This window comes from Astyanax mexicanus, chromosome 7 (genome assembly GCF_023375975.1).
Source record: "Astyanax mexicanus isolate ESR-SI-001 chromosome 7, AstMex3_surface, whole genome shotgun sequence".
Lineage (NCBI taxonomy): Eukaryota > Metazoa > Chordata > Actinopteri > Characiformes > Acestrorhamphidae > Astyanax > Astyanax mexicanus.
Window position 1 is genome coordinate 45460667 of NC_064414.1, and position 22648 is coordinate 45483314.

Sequence of the window (22648 nt, forward strand, 5' to 3'; positions counted from 1 at the left end):
CAAAATCTTACAGCACTTCATGCTTCCCTCTGCTACTGACAACTTTTATGGAGATGTGGATTTCATTTTCCAGCAGGACTTGGCACACTGCCCACACTGCCAAAAGTACCAATTGGTGTTATATAATTTTCTAATAATAATCAACAATAAAAGAGATAAACACTTAAAATAGATCACTCTGTGTGTAATACATCTATATAATATATGAGTTTTACATTTTTAACTGAATTACTGAAATAAATGAATCTTCAATGATATTCTAATTTGTTGTGAAGCACCTGTACAGTCAATGCAGGAAAGCCCTCATACATATCCTCCACAAGTCAATGCAGCAATAGATTCCATGGGACACAATACTAGATTACAGTTCAATGGCTTTTGGTCTGTCAGTGTATAAATCAGTGTATTTGGTTTCCTGAGGTTATGTTAGATCATACCACACATACCATACAGTCAAACAGAAATGCCACATTTTAAACAGAAATAAGAAGATTAAATTATAACCTATTCATATTAACAATAAAACAGAATCATTTTATTCCATTTTATTCACCTCAACCAAGATTTCCACAAGGACCCTCATTAAAGAACCCTGAAGAGGAGGTTCAGCCCTCACACACGGTTCACTAATTACACAGTCTATTACAAGATAATGGAACAGAAAGGCGAACGACTCCAGAACAGCGTTCATATGAATGCTGATAACAGATCCTATCTCTCCAGGCCACTCAATCAATACACTGATTTACTGTAAGAATGGCCACAAGACAATGGCCTGTGAGGAGATGACCATACACTCCAGATACAGCACTCAGCACAGTCACACCATCGCACATGACACTGCATATCAATTAGGACATGATCAATATGAAATTATCACCATCACTGATTTTAAGGACCTACAAAAATGCCAATAATTGGCTGATAATTAGAAAGTGAACTGTATAGCAAACCATTTATTTCCTGATCAAGATAACTGTCTGCTATCAGTTACAAAATATATGTATTTTTATAGATTTATTTTAATTTTTTCACATTTTTCTCGTCAATTTAGCAAGGTCGATTGTACCACCCATTTAGCTGCTACTCAGCTTTATACCCTCCCCATCACTAGTGACGCCCCAACACAAGGAGAGTGAAGACTAGCACATGCCTCCTCCGATACATGTGAAATCAGCCACCTCCTCTTTTTGAACTGCTGCTGATGTAGCATTGCAGAGTAGCATCACAGCGCTATCGGAGGAAAGGGCAGCGACTCGGTTCTGATACATCAGCTCACAGATGCCTCGTGCTGATCAACATCACCTTTTGGAGTGTTGAGTGGAAAGAGCACCATCTACCCACACAAAGAGGGCAAGGCCTATTGTGCTCTCTCTGGGATCCAGCAGCTGGTGGCAAGCTGCATGACCTGGATTCAAACCAGTGATCTCCCAATCATCGTGACAGTGCTTTAGCACACTAGACCACTCAGCACAGTTATCAAATATTACTATTTTCTGCTATTTTCAGCGAGCTGGAAGGCTGAGTCCGGCATGGTGTTGTTCCGCCAGGTTTTAATAGTGCGCCTCTGTCTTGGTCAAAATTGTAATAAGCGTTTTAATAAATAACAGCGGATCAAGAATAGTTTGCTAATGTCACTAACAGTTGTTTTAGGGTTTGTTTTTTGTTTTTTACAGCAATCAAAGTTTTTGTCATCAGCTGCTATGGTTTTCTGCTTGGTCTACCTGTTCATCATCAGTTATGTAGTACACCAGTGACGACTTTCTTCTTCAGGATGTTCCAAACTGTTTTACTGTCTATGAACAATATTTGTGCAATGGTTTTGATTGAACGTCCAGATCCTAAGCGTAAATACCTGGAAATAAAAACTGAAATTTTGACCATTTGTCTCATATTAATCTTTTAATGCCAAATTCAAATGTTTTCAGTCTACAGCAGAAATAAAGGGATTGACTTTACTTACTGGTCCAATACTTTTGGAGGACACTATATAACCCCAATGATTAGATGCAGGAGTTTTGCCATCTTATAATGTATAATTAAATTTTAACAGTCTGTATGAGCTTCTAATATCAGCCACATATTGCTCCTATCCTACAAAAGAATTATTCAACTCCAACTATCACAGATACTGTCACTCACACCCAGCTTGAAAGTGTTCTGAGGAAGTTACAGCCTGGAATAATGCGGAATCCCACTGCAGCCGTTCCCAGACTATCAGACAGGAATCTCTCTCACTTGTGCGAGAGCAAAGCCTGTCGCTCCAGAGAGCTGTCCCAGTTATTCAGGCCGCTGGTGACCAGCGCATAAACTTCTCAATCGGCACGCTCGGCCTGGGTGCTGCGAGACAGCTGGAGCTGGATTCTCCGAGGAGTCAGTAATGGAGGAGGATAAGAGGGTGCATTGCTGATTTGAGACAGGCCCGCCTGATTAGCGCAGGCTGCCGCAGCTCGGCAGCAGCAGAGGGATCCGGTGTCACTGTCTGGTGCCAAGTTCACTGCCAGCAGTCAACGTGGATGCGCCACATGGAGAACTGTGGCATTCGCTCTACAGCAAAGAGCCACCAGCGACAGCTGCAGAGCAGACCAAACGGCCACATAGACACGGCCTGGAAACCCCACGAGACTGCTGCACATTTATCACATGCGCACACACACACACACACACACACACATGCGTAAAACTATATTTGTGAGTTAGTTTCATCCAATACACAAACTATTCCTTACTGTGTCAAAAACACAAATTCTTGACGTATGGACTAATTGAAATTCTCTAAAATGACCTGAAATAAACTCTTTTTTTTTTTTATTGACACCCCAAACTCTACCGCAAAATCGGCCAAAACTGTGTGAGAATATTAGAGCTGCATTAGAGCTGCATGGGTTATTAGTGCAGAACACCATTAGGAACCTCTACAACTTCATGCTGAGATGCTTAATTGAAACTTTTCAAAATGACCTGAAATAAACTCTTTTTAAACTGACTTCCATTAAAAGTTAAGAAGGTTTTATCTCTCTCCTGTAAAGTTGCTGTTTTGGAGATGTTGGAAATGTTGGTAAATACAAATATTGGTATAGTCCTATGAATTTTTGACCAACATACTGCTGTCATCTCAGAAGCTTGCATTGAAGACACACATACTATATAACCATGGCCAATTACACTGACAGACCTATCACTATTTAAAAATGTGTGAAATCCAACTGGGAAAAGAATTTAACACTCCAACTCTACCACAAAATCTGCAGAAACTGTGTAAAAATATTGGAGCTGCATGGGTTATTAGTGCAGAACACCATTAGGAACCTCTACAATTTCATGTCGAGATGCCTAATTGAAATTCTACAACATGACCTGAAATAAATTATTTTTACGTTTTACGTTGAATTCCACTGAAAGTTAATAAGGTTTTATCTCTCTCTTGTACAGTTCCTGTTTTGGAGATACTCATTTTTTTTTTATTGGACAGAGAGGATATACAGACTGATATACAGAATGCTCTGCACAGAGTAAATATATACATTGGTATATTTGTATAATAATTCCAACAGGACAACACTGTTCCCATCTCAAAAGCTTGCCTTGAAGACGCACATACTATATAATAGGGGTGTAAGAAAATATCGATACACTTGAATATCGCGATATTACGTTTCGAGATAATGTATCGATTCTCAAAAACGCTGTATCGATTTGCTTTTATTAAACTCCCGGCAGTGTTGTTTATTCACCCGGCCACGAGGTGGCAGTGCTCTGATCTATCTTGATCCATTCGGCGCCTCCAGTACACTGCAAGTAAGTGCAGAATCTAAAAGCGTATCAGCAGAGAGGGTTTTCTCCACCGCAGGAGACATTGTAAACGCACAGAGAAGTGTCCTGAAAGCTGAGCATGTTGATCAGCTTGTCTTCCTCCACAAAAACCTGACATACATACAAACTGAAGTAAAGTTATAGTTTAATAGTACTTTTTTTATTTACTTTTTTTTTTTTTACATAATTTTTTATTTATTTTATATATATATATATATATATTTTTTTTTTTTTTTTACATTTTTTGTTAGGAATCCTCCTGGCACTTATTTATTGATCAATTTTTATAATTTGTTCAGAATATGTTAAAAAAGCAGGTCACACTTTAAAGCAGGTCTGTTTACAATGTTTTTTTTTGTACTTAATTGTTTACATAAATAATCCTGCAAGCACTTTTTGTACATGTTATGTTGATGTTAGTAACTGTTTCTGGCAGAGTGTTTAAAACTGTTGAAAAAAGTGGCATGATATTGGATGCTACAGGACCTGTTATTAAGTCTAATGGAGCTCCCACCGTTCTGATTGTTTACAAATTAAACTTTACATTGCCAGACCTATCTCTGTTAAAAAATGTGTGAAAACCTACTTTAAAAAAACTTTAACACTCCAATCTGGAGAAACTGTGCGAGAATTCTGAAGATGCATGGGTTAATATTGAAGGACACCATTAGGAACCTCTACAACTCCATGCCGAGATGTCTGCCATTGTAGCATTACACATTTGTTGGGTACAACTTCTGTATGTGTAACATATCAGTCTAAAATGTTTAAAATTTATTGTTACTGGTAACCATTATCTTCTGAATATTACTGCAATTCAACACTTCCTTTTGGAAGCAAGTGTGTTTTGATTATCAGTATATATAAAAAAAATATATAATAAAATAAAATATCTGTGAGCAATTCTGCTGTACTATTTTTAAGTCTGGTACTATAGCTCTTTTTCTTCATTAGCATGCAGTTCATTTATTTGAATTAACCCAACTGTAAATGTCCAGATAAGAAGCTCAAATGGATTACCATCATTTCTGAAATACACACAGACCAGTCTTGAGGTAGGTACACATATCAGCTAATTAACTACTTTATAAGCTATATAAAGCCAGAGTTCAATATACACTCATTATAACATAATATTAGATTTAACATATAATGGCATATGCTGCTTGCCTTATAATATAATTGGCTCATTAAAATTGCACCTTCAATCAATTATGACTGTTTTTTTTTTTTTGTTAGTCACATGTCAAATACCATGGCACACATTTACCTCCTTAAATAACAGTCTGTCTGTCACATACATTTGCATATGATAAAACTGGTAGCAGAATGCTTTGTTGACTATCTGATATGATAATAAAATAGACAAAATGTCAAAAAGATCAAAAATACAAGAAAAAATAATACATAAACTCAGAGACAAGCCGCTTATTGCCAGTACCACAGAGTTTTCTGAATCTACTCTGAATTAAGCCTAAAACACACATAAATAAGGCTACTTTTCAGTATGAGAAAGATCCACAGAGAATAAGTGGGTTGTTGTAGTGGAGGGGCACTGGAACTCAGCTACAGATACCTGTGGGAAATCACCAAGTGTTATATTTGGATCTTTTTGCAACTTATCTGAAATATCAGTTCTCTAAAGCTGCACAGAAAATGCTGAGCTTTCCTCAGAAAGAGTGTTGCACTGTGGCCAAATCACCAGCCGAGATTTTGGGGGATGGAGGTTAAATCTTTTTATACAGCTTATTAATACTTTAACAATTAACTGCATTAACTTAATAATAAAGTTCAACAAAATATTTTAGATATAAATACTATATTTTTTAGGTGGATGAGAAACAGACATGGTAAGTACAGTAATCCTTTATAAGCTGTAAATTTATAAGCCTATACTCTAATCACTTATCACATTTATGGGCAGATTAGTCCATATCAGAGAGAGAGAGAGAGAGAGAGAGAGAGAAAGAGAGAGATAATTTTAAGTGCTGATGCATTAACTTTTTAATTTACCTATTTTTAATGGAGTATTACTTATCTGTGAGTTCATTAATGCTCTGTAAAAATCCACTGTTTTTACGTTAAAATTGACCTGTGTCACACGCTACAAACAAATGCTTACAGTTTTTCATCATCATGATCAGGTGCAGCTAAATTAGCATAACAGAGAGACACACAAAGAGAGAGACGCAGAGAGAAATGGAAAGAAAGACAGAGACACAGAGAGACACAGAGACAGAGAAACAGACACAAAGACACAGAGAGACACACAAACAAAGACACAGAGACAGATAAGAGAGACAAACAGAGACAGAGACACAGAGAGAGAGAGAGAGAGAGACACACACACAAAGAAAGACACAGAGACAGAGAAAGAGAGACACAGAGAGACAGAGACAGAGAGAGACACAGAGAGAGAGACACACAAAGACAGACGCAGAGACAGACACAGAGACAGGGATACATAGACAAACAGACACAGAAACAGACACACACAGAGACAGACACAACAAGACACAGACAGAGACACACACAGACACAGAGACATGGAGAGACACATGGACAGACACACACAGACACACACAGACACACAGAGACAGAGACACAGAGAGAGAGAGAGAGAGAGAGAGACACACACACAAAGAAAGACACAGAGACAGAGAAAGAGAGACACACAGAAAGACACAGAGACAGAGAAGAGAGACACACAGAGACAGAGACGCAGAGAGAGAGAGAGAGAGAGAGAGACACACACACAAAGAAAGACACAGAGACAGAGAAAGAGAGACACACAGAGAGACAGAGAGAGACACAGAGACAGAGATACATAGACAAACAGACACAGAAACAGACACACAGAGACAGACACAACAAGACACAGACACAGACACACAGACAAGAAGAGAGACACACAGAGACAGAGACACACAGAGAGAGAGAGAAAGAGAGAGAGAGAGTGAGAGACACACACACACAAAGAGAGACACAGAGACAGAGAAAGAGAGACACACAGAGAGACAGAGACACAGAGAGAGAGACAGAGACACATAGACAAACAGACACAGAAACAGACACACACAGAGACAGACACAGACAGAGACACAGACAGACACACACACACACACACAGAGACATGGACAGGCCCAGACACACAAAGACACACACACAGAGACGGTGAGGGTGAGTGTTTGGAATGGAGTGAACTTCCTCTGTGCGGGGGCAGCTGTGAGGGTTTATCCGGGTGGATATTTCTCAGCAGTAACTGCTCTAGAGGAGAGGAACACAGGAGGAAATAACGGAGGTCCGGCGCGCTGCACTCTCTCCTCATTACTGCCGCAGCTGTTTACACTGCCTATAAAGTGTTATTGGATTTTGTGGCGTGTTCAGCAGTTTGTCCAGGCAGGAGCAGCACTGGAGCAGGAATAAAAAGCTCATAAGGGATATGAAGAGAGCAGCACTGTGAGCTGCTCCACTTCATTCACTGGATACATTAAAGCGAAAGTTCATGGGGCCAAAAATATTTAACTGCCATGCAGAATATTGGTTGTGAAAATCTGTGAAACTGACTCCAATACATCCATAATTCCTGCTATTTGTTTATTTAGGAGCATTTTATCCTCTTCAGTAACACAGATGCTGTGAAGTATCATAGAGAATTGTCCTGCGATATATTGAGTATCACAGAATTACACTATTGTGATACTATGGTTATCGTGGGCAACTTTTCATGATATCATATCATGAGATGCCCTGCGATTTAAACCCCCTATTACCCCAAATCAGATAATTCCACTGTACAAACAAACTCAGACGGACTTAAATAATTGTAAAGGGTGCTAAAAATGGAGTTACTGTGAGACAGTTGCACTGTTCCGTTCTCTTGTCTGCGCTCTGACATTCCAAAGACTGTTTTACTGCTGCTGTAGTCTTTCACATGGTTTAATTCTGTGTGCTCTATACCTTGCAGGTAGGCAGAGTAAAAAACTTAACACCAGTAATCTGAGAAAAGTCTACAGATACAGAGATTTCAGCACTCCAGCAAATCGCAGAAAGGACTTTATATCTCTTTATATGGTAAATATGACCATAACCGTGACTTCATGACAAGGATCCTTGGCTGAAAATTGTTTTAACCTGTGTCAATTACAATGGATACCATGTAGTTACTTTTTTCAAATGTTTTGTTGCACAGAACATTAACCATCAGAATAAACCAGGGGTTGGTAATTAAGTTTGGCCACGAGCCAGATATTTTCCAAGCTACCACAAAATCATGTTTTGGAAAATGAAGTGTAATGGGATGAAGAGCAACATACTAGTAGCTCTCCAGCCCATAGGGTTGTTGAACCCAATTGCAGAACATTTAAATTCAAAGCAGGTAAACTCAAGAAATAATGAAAAAATCTAATCCGTGTCATCAGGGTCATGGTTCAATACACTACTGCTACACCGGCTAGTGAATTGGGACAAGGCCAGGAAAAAAAAAAAGCCCTTATAAGGAGATAGGGAGCTTAAGAATAGGCAGAAAAACGAGAACAGGTGGAAACTAAAGTCATGCTGACCGCAACAGAGAGACAGGGGAGGCATGTAAACAAAAGCTCACCGAAGAAGCATTTTATTTTTCTTTTGTTTCATTATCTTTCATTACAGTTCAAACAACCTCACGACCCAGATGTTTCATGCTCGCGGGCCACGTGGCCTGAACAGACCATGAACCAGCCAATGAAACAGTAGATTAAATAATCAGAAACTCAGACATAAGGGCATGTCAGCGCTACAGAACAGATGAGGCAAGGTAATACAAACTATTTTTTACTAATTCTGAGATACAGAACACTTTCTATCATGTTTAGGAATAATAAAATACCAATTTTATGTAATTGGATTCATTTTTACAGAGACTATATATTGAGAAAGTCATGTCTTATTTTATTTTTTGTGCATTACAGACAAAAAAAAAACAGCATTCTTACATTTTTCCATCATTGGAACATTATAAACTGGTCTGAAGGGTAAAAATGACAATAAAAATGTATTGATTATGACAGGACAATGATTATGACAGGGCTACTACGTCCATAGTGTTTCAGCCACATTAGCAAAATTAGCATTCAGGGAAAGACTACAGTGGAAAAACTATACAAGCAAATTTCTCCAAAGTTTTGGTTGACTGACTACTTTTGGGCTCTGAAGGAACTAAATTTCCAACCACCACTTTAAGTTAGCATTTATATATATATATACACACCTCCCTTTAACAGCCTCACACGGCGAGGCGTCAACCTGTGTACCTGTAAACATCATTTAGCGGAGTGAAGTAGCTCAGAAGGAGTTTTTTAGGCTTTTCAACCAGATCCACACTCAAATATCAGCAGTCAGTCTCGCTGAACTGGATTAAAGAGGACTTCAGAGCTGAAGAGTCTGAAGGAAATCATGTCATTCACTCAAATATAAATACATGCTAGATTTAAGACTTTTCCAGCAGAAGCACGGCTAAGCCAACGCGCTCACGACGGGGTAAATGCACAGCCGCTACTGGAGCTATTTGTTAAAAAAAAAAACAAAAAAAAAAACTGTACCTTTTACTGCTTTACGATTGAGCTGCAATCATCTCTGCTTGTAGAACACACTCCAGTCTGGGCTGATAGAGTCCCACTCCAGGTCATGTTATATAAGTAGATTTTTTTTTTAAAGGCTTTTCAACCATTATTTTCCTCTATTGTAAGACGTGCCCATTTTGAATATTATATCCAACAATCAACGTCTCACTGGTGATTCATACAGGGACTCATTTGAGTCGCAGTATGTGATCACACAATCATATAAACAGATAGGAGTATTTCTAAATGGAGGGTTATCTATGTATGTAAGCGTGTATCCTAATACACATAATACACAAAGCTTCTTTTATGCTCTGTTGTGTTGTTCAGAGCAAAGCTTGCAAGCTTTGAGAGCGTAATTCACTCTGATTTATTCATTGATTTTATTTTAAGCAGAGTAAAACAAAATGATAAAATTCAAGTATTGAACAACATATCCATACATTTCTAAAGCTACATGAGCTTTCATATTCTATATGGTAATTTATGGAGATCAAATGTGGTTTCTGTGGCCAGGAATCTGAGAGAGAACACCTGTCCTTGTTTTCTCTAGGTGAGTCGGATGGCCCTCCATCTTCCCACAACAAATCAGTGCAATGCGAGCCAACATGTGCATCTGCTAAGCCTGATAGTGCCTGGGTAACACCATCACCCTTCTTTTGGCAAATATGGGTTGGAATTCTGTTAGCTGATATATTATAGAATTGGCCTTTAGTGTTCTCCTCCAAGCGTGTTGAGCCTCAGTGATTACATTTAATAGTAGTAGAAAAAGATGCATCACAGGAAGAGGTTTGAAAATGGTTAAAAGAACACAATGGCAGACATATTCTGACATGTCAACTAGTACTATTAGCATTTTTCGCACTATAAGGCGCACTTAAAACCCTTTAATTTCCCCAAAAATCGCCAGTGCGTCTTATAATCCGGAGCGCATTATGTATAAAATCTATCATTGAGGTTGTAAGGAGCAGTAAAGCCACTCACACACAGAGTTTCAGTTTAGTTCTTTAGCAGTATTAGCTTTAGCTGCTAACTGCGCTAAGCGCTAGCTCTTTGGCCTTTCAGAGGTGAGTGTTATCAGCCTTTACCAGCCTGCTGCTAACCCCAGCTAGCACTGCTGGAGCAGCATTAGCTTTAGCCGCTAACCACAGCACTAGCTCTTTTGCTGTTCAAAGGCAAGTATATAGGACTGTAGTCTGCGTGTTTATCGCGTTTAAACAAGCTACATGAAACGAACCGCTAGCTAATATCACCCAGGCTTACCGGAACACTTAAGGTTCCTCAACCGCTAGCGGTCAGCAGCTAATGCTAATGCTCCAGCTTTAGTGGAAATCTGGAAATCTAAACTTACTGTAAATAAACAGAAGTGCTTTACTCACCTAAATAAACTGTTTTCAGAAGAGAAGTCCAGCACTCATTTGACTTGTCTGTCTCACCTTAAATTATTATTATTATTATTTTTATTTTTTTTAGGATTACAGTTTTGTTTACTTTACTTAACTTACCTTTCCAGGTTTTGCCACCCAATAGCGAGACCTCCAGAATTAAAAGAAAAAACATGGCGACACCCCTGTTCCTACTACTGGTTAGTAGTTTCTAGTGCCACATAAAATGTGCCTTACAATCTGATGCTCTTTATGTATAAAAATATACCAGAAAATTTTACGTTTATTGATAGTGCGCATTATAATCCGGTGCGCCTTATAGTGCGAAAAATATGGTTTAATGTTTAATCATTTTTGCCATTTCTTGCAGTCTCTTTTCAGAACACAAGCATTGTTCAGTCTTACTCACAAGATAACACCTCACAACTTGATGATCAACTATCTCATGACTATCTCACCAGATGGTTTATAGAATAACAAAAATCAATAGCAGTCACTGTGAACATGGCCTTAAAAACAGCATGTCCATATCCAGATGCAGCGATACTACAGAAAACTAAACAACACGACCTGTTGCAAATGCTGCACTTGAATAAAACGGGAGGACTAAGTGAATTTATCTGTCACCATGCAGCCGCTGAGCCATATAATAGCACTTATCCCAGGATATATGGACTAATTCAGTTAACCATGAGCTGCTTCCTTTAAGTACAAAGCGCAGAGCGTTGTATTAGGCTGGATAGCGGCAGTAGAGTTATAGGGCGTGTGGCCAGTGTTTGCAGCCCACCGGAGGGCATAAATCCACTGTGGCTGCGGCTGAAGGTTGCGGCGGAGGACCGGCGCCGCTGGCCTCTGACAGGTTTAGTGGAGCGGCAAAGAGAAGTGGTGCAGCATCCAGCATGTGTAATCTCTCATTCAGAGTAAGTGTGTATATATATAAAAGTGAGTGAATGGGAAGAATACAAAAGAGAGAGAGATATAAAGCGAGTGGAAATAGGGGGAAATAGGGGAGCACAAACGTATCGGCAGCTGAGAAATGATTCAGTGAATAATGGGAAAACACAACTGAATTAAAACAAAACTGAACCAATTATAGCCTGAACACGTAGCGATAGATGTGTAGTCAGTGGTGTACGATATTTCATTTCCTCTCCATTTACTCAGCTGGAAAGCAGTGTAGATAAAAAAAAAGAAAACACCGGCCTGCATGTATAACTGGAGTACTTGGGCAAGAATAAATACTCTCCATAGTATTGTTTACTGGTATACATTAGGGCTGTACGATATATCGTTTAAGCATAATCATCGTGATTGTGCAACAGTGACATCGCAGGTCGTGGGCAATTGAATCAAATCACTTAAGGCACAATTGAACCAAACACGTCATGTTGACACAAGACGTAGATACACAGCGCTGTCTCTGTGTCTGTGTGAGTGACAGGCTGCTGCTGCCTGAGAAGCACAAGGGGAAGGGGGAGTGAGGAACGGAGTAAACAGGAGGTAACCGCATGGCGTCCATCCACATGGTTGGGCACCTGCTTGTAAACGCAGCTGCTGAAAGCTGTGCACCTCAGTCCAGCACAGTTTTGCGCAGATATTTCCAGTTACAGCGGACTTCACGCTTTTAGTCACAGAAAAATGCTCTTATTTACCTTTTAAAAAGCCATTTAAAGGCAGAAAAAAGCCTTAAAAATTAAAGGGCTGATTACTGTTGTACTTTTCGATCAAAATAACTCAATATACAGCCATTAATGTCTAAACCACCGGCAACAAAAGTGAGTACATCCTTAAGAGAGTACACCCCACAGCTAGTCATTTTCCCTCCAAAATGTCATGTGACTCATTAGTGTTACTAGGTATCAGGTGTGCATAGGGAGCAGATGTGTTCAATTTTGTAGTAAAGCTCTTACACTCCCTGAGTGTACACTCACTGAAAGTTCCAACATGGCACCTCGTGGCAAAGAACTCTCTAAGGAGGTTCTAAAAAGACAAATTGTTGCACTTCATGAAGATGGCCAAGGCTACAAGAAGATTTCCAACACCCTGAAACTGAGCGCCAGCACAGTGACCGAGATCATCCAGCTCCTTGATTCTCACTTTTGTGATACACTGTGATACAGTGTAGAATCGAAGTCTTTCTATATTCCAAATACAATCTACAAAAAGAGTTAAATTAAATTAATGCTGCTATAGAGGAAATGCATGTATTTTTTAATTCTTAGAAACACTGCATTTTCTAAAGCACATTTAAAAGCTTTTATCACTCAGATAAAGAGTGATCAGCTCCTTTTTTTTGTGCTGTTCCACTGGCAATGTAGCCAATTTAATCATTTTGCCTCAACACTTTTGCTGGCATGGATCAACCGCTACCGACTCCCTAGTCCCATAAAAAAAATGTAAATTTAATTACCTGGAGTTTGGTAAGTGTTGGCCTGGGGCCTCCTATGAAGTGCTCTTGTGAGGGCTTGGGCTTTTCCGGCTCTGCTTCAGTGCCCCGGGGAGCTTCAGGTGGAGAGTAGAAGGGCGTCTTGACCTGGGGGCTGAATAGAGCCATCCCACAATCCTCAGCAGCACGGCGGACCCCGGGGAGCTCCTGAACACGCTGGTACCAGCGGAGGAGAAGAGGGAGGCTGGGCAGGAGACGAGGAGCATGCTGCTGTAGAGAGCACTAAAAAAAAACACACACACCAAACCATAGTTCAGAAATTAGGTTTAAATGAAGTGAAGTGCACCTATGTACGTTTTGAGGTGTTATCTTGTGAGTGAGGTTAGAACACTGTATTACACTGTAGAACACAAATAATTCCTTGTATTTGCTTGTGTAGGAGTATTTTAACCTCAGCTGCTGTAAAATATCGTAGAGAAATGTCTAGTCATATATCACAGAATATCACAGAATCACAGTATCGTGATAGAACCACTGTCAAGAGCAACATATTGTGATAACATAACATGAGATGCCCTGTGATTCCCAGCCCTATAGTTGGTAATGGTAATGATCGTGATTGGCAACATCTGGTCAGAATTGTGCTGAATGTAAATCTACACAGATTTCTCTGCTGATACTTACAAAAGTAGCATCAACTGTTTGCATATTTTTCAGAAGCGAATTGTTAGAATGGTCACCTCAGCAAATTACCGTGCAACCTCACGCCCACTTTTTCAAAATCTTCAGATACTCAATGTGTATGAAATTAACCAGTTTCAAATGTGTCAGTTTATTTTTTCTCTTTTACCAATAACCTACTTCCAGATTGTTATGAAAATAATTTTCAATATAAATTTTAAATTCATCACTACTCCACTAGATCCTCTAATAACCTCTGTGCTGCTTTTTTTTTTAGAACATCAATTGGACAGTTTGCATTTTCGCACAGAGGGCCTTTAATATGGAACTGCTTACCAACTCATTTGAAAATCTGCAAAAGCATCACTAATTAAAAAAAAGCAGCTTAAAATGTATCTACTCTCATTATAACCAATCCAAATAGTAAATATGTATTTGTGTATATTCTTGTAATTATGTATTGAGTAACTACATATTACTATTATTATTTTATTATTATTAGTAACATTATTATTAGTAGTAGTAGTAGTATTTATTATTATTTTGTTTGTTTGTTTGTTTGTTTGTTTGTTTTTTTCTCAATCTTTCTCTTTTTTCTATGTTTCTCTTATAATTTCCTTGGAGGGAAAGTACTTTGTACAAGCCTCTTTCAGGCTTTTTTTACTTTCCATGCACAGTTATTTAGTTTGTTTGTTTGTTTGTTTATTTGATTACTTGATGTCACATTCTATCTAAATAAAAAAACAATAAAAAAAACTTTTTTTTTGTGAGTAAAGCGCTTCTGTTTATTTACAGTAAGCTCAAAATGTCAATATTTTGTCTACGTGTGAGTTTTTGGTGAAGTTTTTCCAGCACTAAGGCTGGGTGCAGCAGCATTAGAATTAGCCGCAAACCACAGTGCTAGCAGGACGTGAATGCTGCCTGATAACGCTAGACTGAGGAAAACTGAGTGTATCAGCTAGCAGTTTGTCCCACGTAGCTTGTTTTAAAACTGCAATCACGCAGACTACAGTCCAATATACTTGACTCTGAACAGCGAAAGAGTTAGCGGCTAACTGCAGTTAGCGGCTAATGCTAATGCTGCTGCACCCAGCCTTAGTGCTGGAGAAACTTTACTTAAAAAAAAAAAACACCCTTATAACTCTGTACTTCAGTGAAGTGGCTTTACTGCTCCTTAATACCCGACTGGTAGAATTCATACATAAAAAAACGCCGGATTATAAGGCTCACTGTCGTTTTTTGAGAAAATTAAAGGATTTTATTTATTTGCGCCTTAATGGTCCAAAAAATACAATAGTCAACCTTCATCTGTTCAAACAAACCATTGGAACAAGGCATGTTTCAGGAGAGCAGTTAGACTCACTGCATGTTCCTCCTGGTGAAAGACCTTGTAATTTGTGTAATTTGATGATCTGATGACTCATGTCATTAAAAATCATGTCATTGAACCAGTTAGAAAACAAGGTACTGTAAGGCAACTGATCCTTCAAGACTGCACTGGGAACCACTGATCCAAACAGCTGCTGGGGTTTAAGCTTCCATTACTTCTTGGCTACGTTAGCTTTTCAGTTTCAGTGCAAACGTAAAGACGTATGACTACATTAAGGGTGAAGGGGGAAACCGTGTACAATATTTTAGCAGCAGTAGCATTTCTGAAAATTCAGACAGCAAGGAAAACATGAGTGCACAGCTTTTCTAAGCCCCTGAATAAGCAAAGAAGAACTCCACTATTATCCATATTTCATGGAAAAAGGTAAGAGACTGGCGTAGCAATGAGAGAGTGAGTCAGTGAACGATCTTCTGCTTCTCAGAAACAGCAAAACTGCATTTAAAGTGGAGTCAGACTGCAGGTCTAATAAGAGAAACGTTGAGGCAGTGCAGTTCAGAGTTTTTTAAGTAACCCATCAGGGTGTCATCCTCACTGAACCGAAAACAACCGCTGCAGAGCACTGCTGCGCCTTTCGTCACCCTCTTTCTCTCCGAGCACAGGAGGAGAGAGAGTCTGCCGGAGGGAGAGAGGAGATACGCTACACAGTGTGTGAAATCAGGTGACCCAGGAGTCTCGCTGAGAAAGAAACAGAGAGCCCGAGAGAGAAGAGCAAAACAAATTGATGGTAAATCCCAAAGGTTCTCTGGACAAAACACTGAACAGATCATCAGCAGCATTAATGTTGTACAACCTAGTCTATACACTAATCAGATCAACACACAGCAGCACTACTGTTGTACAACCTAGTCTATACACTAATCAGATCAACACACAGCAGCACTACTGTTGTACAACCTAGTCTATACACTAATCAGATCATCATACAGCAGCAATACTGCATTGCAACCTAGTCTATATACTAATTAGATCATCACACATCTGCATTACTGCTCTACAGCCCAGTCTAAACACCAACCAGATCATTATACAGCCTAGTTTAAACACCAACCAGATCATCATACAGTAACATTACTGCTCAACAGCCCAGTCTAAACACCAACCAGATCATCATACAGCAGAATTACTGCTCTACAGCCCAGTCTAAACACAAACCAGATCATCATACAGCAGAATTACTGCTCTACAGCCCAGTCTAAACACCAACCAGGTCATCATACAGCAATATTACTGCTCTACAACCTAGTCTAAACACCAACAAGATTATTATACAGACCAGTCTAAACACCAACCAGGTCATCACACATCTGCATTACTGCTCTACAGCCCAGTCAAAACACCAACCAGCTTATCATACAGACCAGTCTAAACACTAACCAAGTCATCATACAGCAACATTACTGCTTTACAGCCTAGTCTAAACCCCAACTAGGTCATTATACAGCCCAGTCTAAACACCAACCAGGTCATCATACATCCGCATTACTGCTCTACAGCCTAGTCTAAATACCAACCAGATTATCATACAGACCAGTCTAAACACTAATCAGGTCATCATACAGCAACATTACTGCTCTACAGCCCAGTCTAAACACCAACCAGATCATCATACAGCAACATTACTGCTCTACAGCCCAGCCTAAACACCAACCAGATTATCATACAGACCAGTCTAAACACCAACCAGATCTTCATACAGCAACATTACTGCTTTACAGCCCAATCTAAACACCAACCAGGTCATCATACAGCAACATTACTGCTCTACAGCCCAGTCTAAACACCAACCAGGTCATCATACAGCCCAATCTAAACACTAACCAGGGCATCATACGTCCGCATTACTGCTCTACAGCCCAGTCTAAACACCAACCAAATTATCATACAGATCAGTCTAAACACCAACCAGGTCATCATACAGCCCAGTCTAAACACTAACCAGGGCATCATACGTCTGCATTACTGCTCTACAGCCCAGTCTAAATACCAACCAAATTATCATACAGATCAGTCTAAACACCAACCAGATCATCATACAGCAACATTACTGCTTTACAGCCCAGTCTAAACACCAACCAAATTATCATACAGATCAGTCTAAACACTAACCAGATCATCATACAGCAACAATACTGCTTTTCAGCCCAGTCTTAACACCAACCAGATCATCATACAGCAACATTACTGCTTTACAGCCCAGTCTAAACACCAACCAGGTAATCATACAGCCCATTTTTAATAAGTAATATAAAGCACGCTGTGCAGTTCCACATTGAAAAGCACAGTATTGTGGGTAAATGACCAGTGCATGCAGCTGTCAGGTCACTCACTTCACATCACAGGGTGGTATGTGTGTAACGGGTGGGTCTAGTGTAGCAGAGTGGGCGTGCTTCTGTAGAAGAAACAGGTTTTTATGGCTGTAGTTTTCTGCAGAGTTGACTGCAGCTCTCTGGGACTGAAGGCACGCACCACAACACAGCCGTATTAACACTGACAGCACCTGCTGCCCGTCCAAAAACACCCATCCCACAGCACAGTATACGCTCCAGTACTTCCTTTAACAGATGCACTGAAACTACTTCCCTCAGTCGGCACTGATTCCAGGCAGCAAACTCCAAAATTCATCCAAAAACCTCATTTACATATTTATACTCATAGTTCAATCGAATTGACAAAAGAACAGGAAAAAATAGGCTCTTGTTCATTTTTATAGCTATTTAACACAACATATGCCTTCTGAGACAAGCAGATGCAGCCAGTTTACAAAGTAAACTTCTTTTTAAAGAAGATGCATGAACATTACAGACACCCTGCATGAATATGCATTACCAATCATGCCTAGAAATGTTAATACAGCATCCTGCCCAGCCCTGGATCATCTCTACGTTTGAATAAACACATAAACCTTTGTTTAAACCGTGCTCTAAATACATTCATTTAAAGGGGTGTGCACATATAGTACCAGTATATAGTTTGACACCTTAAACTCTCATAAAATCTCAACGTTTGAGTAAAGCGCTTCCGTTTATATACAGTAAGCTCAGATTTCCAGATTTCCACTAAGGCTGGGTGCAGCAGCATTAGCTGCTAACCGTAGTTAATGCCACCCGACAGCACTACACTAAGAAACCCTGAGTGTTCCAGTAGGCCAGGGCGTTGTTTGCTAGCGGTTTGTCCCATGTAGCTTGTTTTAACATGGAAAACGAGCAGATTACAGTCCGATATACTCACCTCTGGCAAGGTTAGCAGCTGAAACTAATACTGCTCTAGAGACTGTGTTGGAGAACTAAACTGAAACTTCTTTATAACGCTGTACTTCAGTGGAGTGGATTTACTGCTCATTAATACCTGACTGGAAAAATTAATACAAAAGGCGCACAGGATTATAAAGCAAACTGATGATTTAAAAAAAAAAAAATTTAAGGATTCTAAGTGCGCCTTACGGTGCAAAAAAAAATCAGTAACTCAGTTCTAAGGGGAAGGGTGACACTCAAAAACAAAGGGGAGTTATAAAAAACGTGAAATAGAATTGCGCCAATGTGTGACTTTTTTTTCCACAAGCTGAACTGTATGTGGGGAGAATGTAGGTATAGCGCTATAGCTCACTTATGTCTCTTATGTCTCTGTTATGGAGTCATGGACGCATGAACAAATGGACATACATACAGATTATAACAATTCTTTCTATGGACATATTTTCTATGTACATTTCTAAAACTTTGTATACACAGACCCACAGTTTTTTTTAAGCACGTTTTGCTATTTATAAATTATACTTTAATTAATATAATAATATTTAATAATTAATTCTACATTTTTATTTTCTGCTTAGATTACCTTTGTTTATATGTTTTGTTGATGGCAGGTTTTACATTGTAAATCTTAGTATTTTTTTTTACTTTACATTTTGCACATTAAAATTTTTTCACTTTAAAATTGTGTAGTTTAAAAGTTTAAAAATTCAAATGGTACCACTTTAAAATAAAGAATTTATAAATGGTTTGTAAGTTAGATAATTACTTATTATGGATTAGGTTGTAAATGCCTTAAAAACATTGATAAGCAGTTAAAACACAACAATTAAAGAAGCAACAGTGGCAACTTAGTCATTTAATTTATGGTAAATAGTTAAAATATATTAATATGTCAGGTTTAATGCTGATTCATGGAAAACAAAGTAAAATCAGTATCTAGAAAGATCTGAGGTAAGACTATTTTTGACTACTGCTAATCTTCAGCTCACTGTTGCCATTTCTATTTATGTTATATATTAGCTGCTTATTAATGGGTTTTTGCAACCTAATTAATAACCATTCATAAACTCCTTTAAAAAAAATAATAAGCCCTTTTTTAAAAGGTAATCTTATTCTAAAGTGTTACCAATTCAATTTAGTAATATTGTGTGAGCAGACTGTCATTTCAAGCATTTTCATATTTTTGTGTATTATAGGGGTGCGAGATTAAAACCGATGATATTTCTCGTCAGGCTTAAACCTGTCTCGCGGGGCCAAAAAACAGTTAAGTGTGGACTTTTTAAGAGGGATCTGGCAACCCAGTAGTGATAGCAGTGAGTGTGGTGGCTGAGCTGTGAGAGCAGCTCTCAGCAGAAGAGGAAAATTCGGGCATTTGCATAGAAGATTCTTCTGCTACTTTTAAGTTGTATATCTGGCTGCATTTAACGGGAACAGAGTGACCAACAAGACACAAACCATATATAAATACTGTAGGTAAATCCTACACGTGACTGTTTCATAGGCAGTTGTACTAATCCCTTAGCTCTGTACTGTATTTAAAAAAAATGTTCTTTCTCTGTTTGCACTTCAAGTATTAATTTGACTGGTTATGATTATGCATAGTTAAATTACAAGAGATTTAGGATAAAAAAACACAAACCATAGGCTTAATATGACTGGTTGTGGTTTGCACTTATTGTTTGCACTATATAAGACAAAAGTTTTATTTTTATTTTTTATTCTTATTTCTATTTCTTATAGAATCAATGTGAGAGAGAAACCAGTCTGTTGATTGTGCGTTATATGATTGTCAAATAAAACTCTAGTTTTCAAGCCATTTTTCATTTTTGACGTTTTCTTTAAAATTGTATTTTTAAATCTCGTCTCGTCTCGTTCTCGTGAACCCAGTATTGTGTCTTGTCTCGTCTCGTGATATTAGTGTCTCATCACACCCCTAGTGTATTACTATGTATTTGACATAAAATTTGAATAGAATGAGACCAAATTGTTCGCTAGTTTTGTTGGTTTTGGTAAATACTACCAAGCAACCGACAGCAAAACTACACAAATTCTCTAGACTGCTGCACACAAACAGCCCTGTCTGTCTGTGCTGCAGCAGCATGAATCAGACCCCATGTGTTTGTTCAGAGCTTAGCCTCCTCTAATTGTACCTCTGCTACCAGGCTGCACAAGGCAACGCATCCAACATGACACACATGACCAGGCAGCGGGACCACCCTGGAGAAGCAGGCAGCTCTTTAAGCTCGGTGGGCAGAGAGCTCTTCTCGCCTGAGCTGATCTGAAAGCAGCTCCGAGCTGAACTTCAGCCTGACTGCATCATTTATTTGCTCGAGATAGCACCTGCGATTCGCCCGAGAGACATGGGGGATTTGAATACTTTTGATTTAACCAACATTTGACATCATACCTTTTGAGAAAGTTGCAGTTCTAACCCTTTCCCATAAATTGCAATCCATGTGTGACAGTGCAAACAGCTCAACGGTAAAAATAAAGATTTTTTTTTTTCACCAGGTATTGATGGATGCAGGGCAGCAGAACCACGTCGGTGAGGGTGAAGTAAAGCCCCTCCGCAAAGACATGCTCCAGCTCCGGCAGCTCCGTGGTCTTCACTTTCCTTATGTCAGAGCTCTCCCTGGTGGACGACGCTGTAACTGCATCTACGCTGAGTTTGGCGAGAGCAGCACTCAGCTCTACTCCACGCTGAGGCTCAGCTGAACGGGCCTCCATGCTGGGACCCTCCTTCAGAGCTCCACCAGAGGGAGAGGAGGGGAGGGTTTCCTCAGCCTGATCCGTGCTGGGACCTTCCTGCTGGGACACAGCTTGAGAAGAACGCTTGTTCTTCTTCTGCTGCTGCTGGAGCTTCTGCCGGCGGATCTTGTCATCGTTGTGGACTCTGACGGGCTCCCCCAGCCGCTGCTCCAGGTGCAGGACGGCAGCAGGCAGCTGGAGGTGCTCCTCCGTGGGGCTGCGTAAATGCTCCTCCACAGCAGAGGGGATGCCCAGCTCACACAGCCGGGTCCACTGGCTCACCTGAGAGACAGAGAATAATGAACTGTTATAGTCAGCAGAAGTGCCGTATATATTAAATATATATATCAGTGGGCTACAAAAAGTAATGGGAACACTTCAGAAAGAAGAAGAACTTTTATGAAGTTATATGACAAGGCAAAGCAGCTGTGCAGGTAATTGGTAGAAAATGTCAGCTATAAAAGATGTCTGACATTTTGCAGGGTGACTACAGAGAGGAAAAAAGAAGAAAAAAAAAGAAGACAAGAAATGGCATTCTAAAGATACCAAGTAGTCGACGGCAGATCCACAGAAGCAGCAGTCAAAATTATACATTTATTTAGTAGTCTATAGCATTAAAGGAAACATTTTGATGTACAGTACTGTGCAAAAGTTTTAGTCACCAAAGCAAATGACACTAATGCCCGGATCAGATTACACGATTTTAGTCCGATTTTGATCCGATTTTGTCAGGTGCCGACACATTGCCTGCGTCGGATCCGAATTTCAGTGTCGCGAGCGACAAAGGTCCGTATAGTGTGACACAGTCAAAGAGCAGTAATTTGACATGAGTGAAGACTAGCATATAAGAATTTTTTGTATTTTATCGCCTAGTTTGACATGCTCCACGACATGCTCCCTGATGCTGACCAATAGGAAGACAGAGCGCTCTGTGGCGCACAGATGTTAACGCGGGAAAAGAAAGCGGCACAGTGCACAAAAACAGAAAAATAATCTAATAATCATCTAATAATCTACTTCAACCATGAGATATTCTGTTTACATTCACTGAAACCTAAGTAGCTACATCTTTACTATACCTCAAGTTCTCTCTGGAGTACACAAAGCATGTAATGTCCATTTGGGTCGCCCAAAAAAATGAGCCCACAGTCGTTTTCCCTCTTTTTTTTTTTTGTTTTTGGAGCACAAAAGCGCTTCCATCACGCAAACCGCTTCTGTAGCCGTGATTGTCCGATTCTATGCTTCTCCCCCGCGATGACCTAGGAACTCACGCGAGGACGCGGACAATGATTGGTTAGTGACTAACGTGTAGTGTTGCCAGTCCCCCGAGGAAAATAACTGTGGGACAAAAATGTTGTGTAGTCTGAGCTTGGCATAATCCATTTATGTCAGCA

The 22648-nt window shown here is 39.5% G+C and overlaps 1 protein-coding gene across 5 annotated transcripts in view; it reads right to left on the reverse strand.

Annotated features, from left to right (window-relative positions):
• gstcd (glutathione S-transferase, C-terminal domain containing) overlaps positions 1-22648 on the reverse strand; it is a 169980-nt gene that overhangs the window by 141080 nt on the left and 6252 nt on the right. For all 5 annotated transcript variants that reach the window (XM_049481333.1, XM_049481332.1, XM_049481331.1 and 2 more), the window contains exons 3-4: positions 21015-21536; positions 13209-13466 (exon numbers count right to left, since the gene is read on the reverse strand). In XM_049481333.1, the coding sequence (XP_049337290.1) occupies positions 13209-13466; positions 21015-21536 (780 nt within the window). The remainder of the gene's footprint in view (positions 1-13208; positions 13467-21014; positions 21537-22648) is intronic.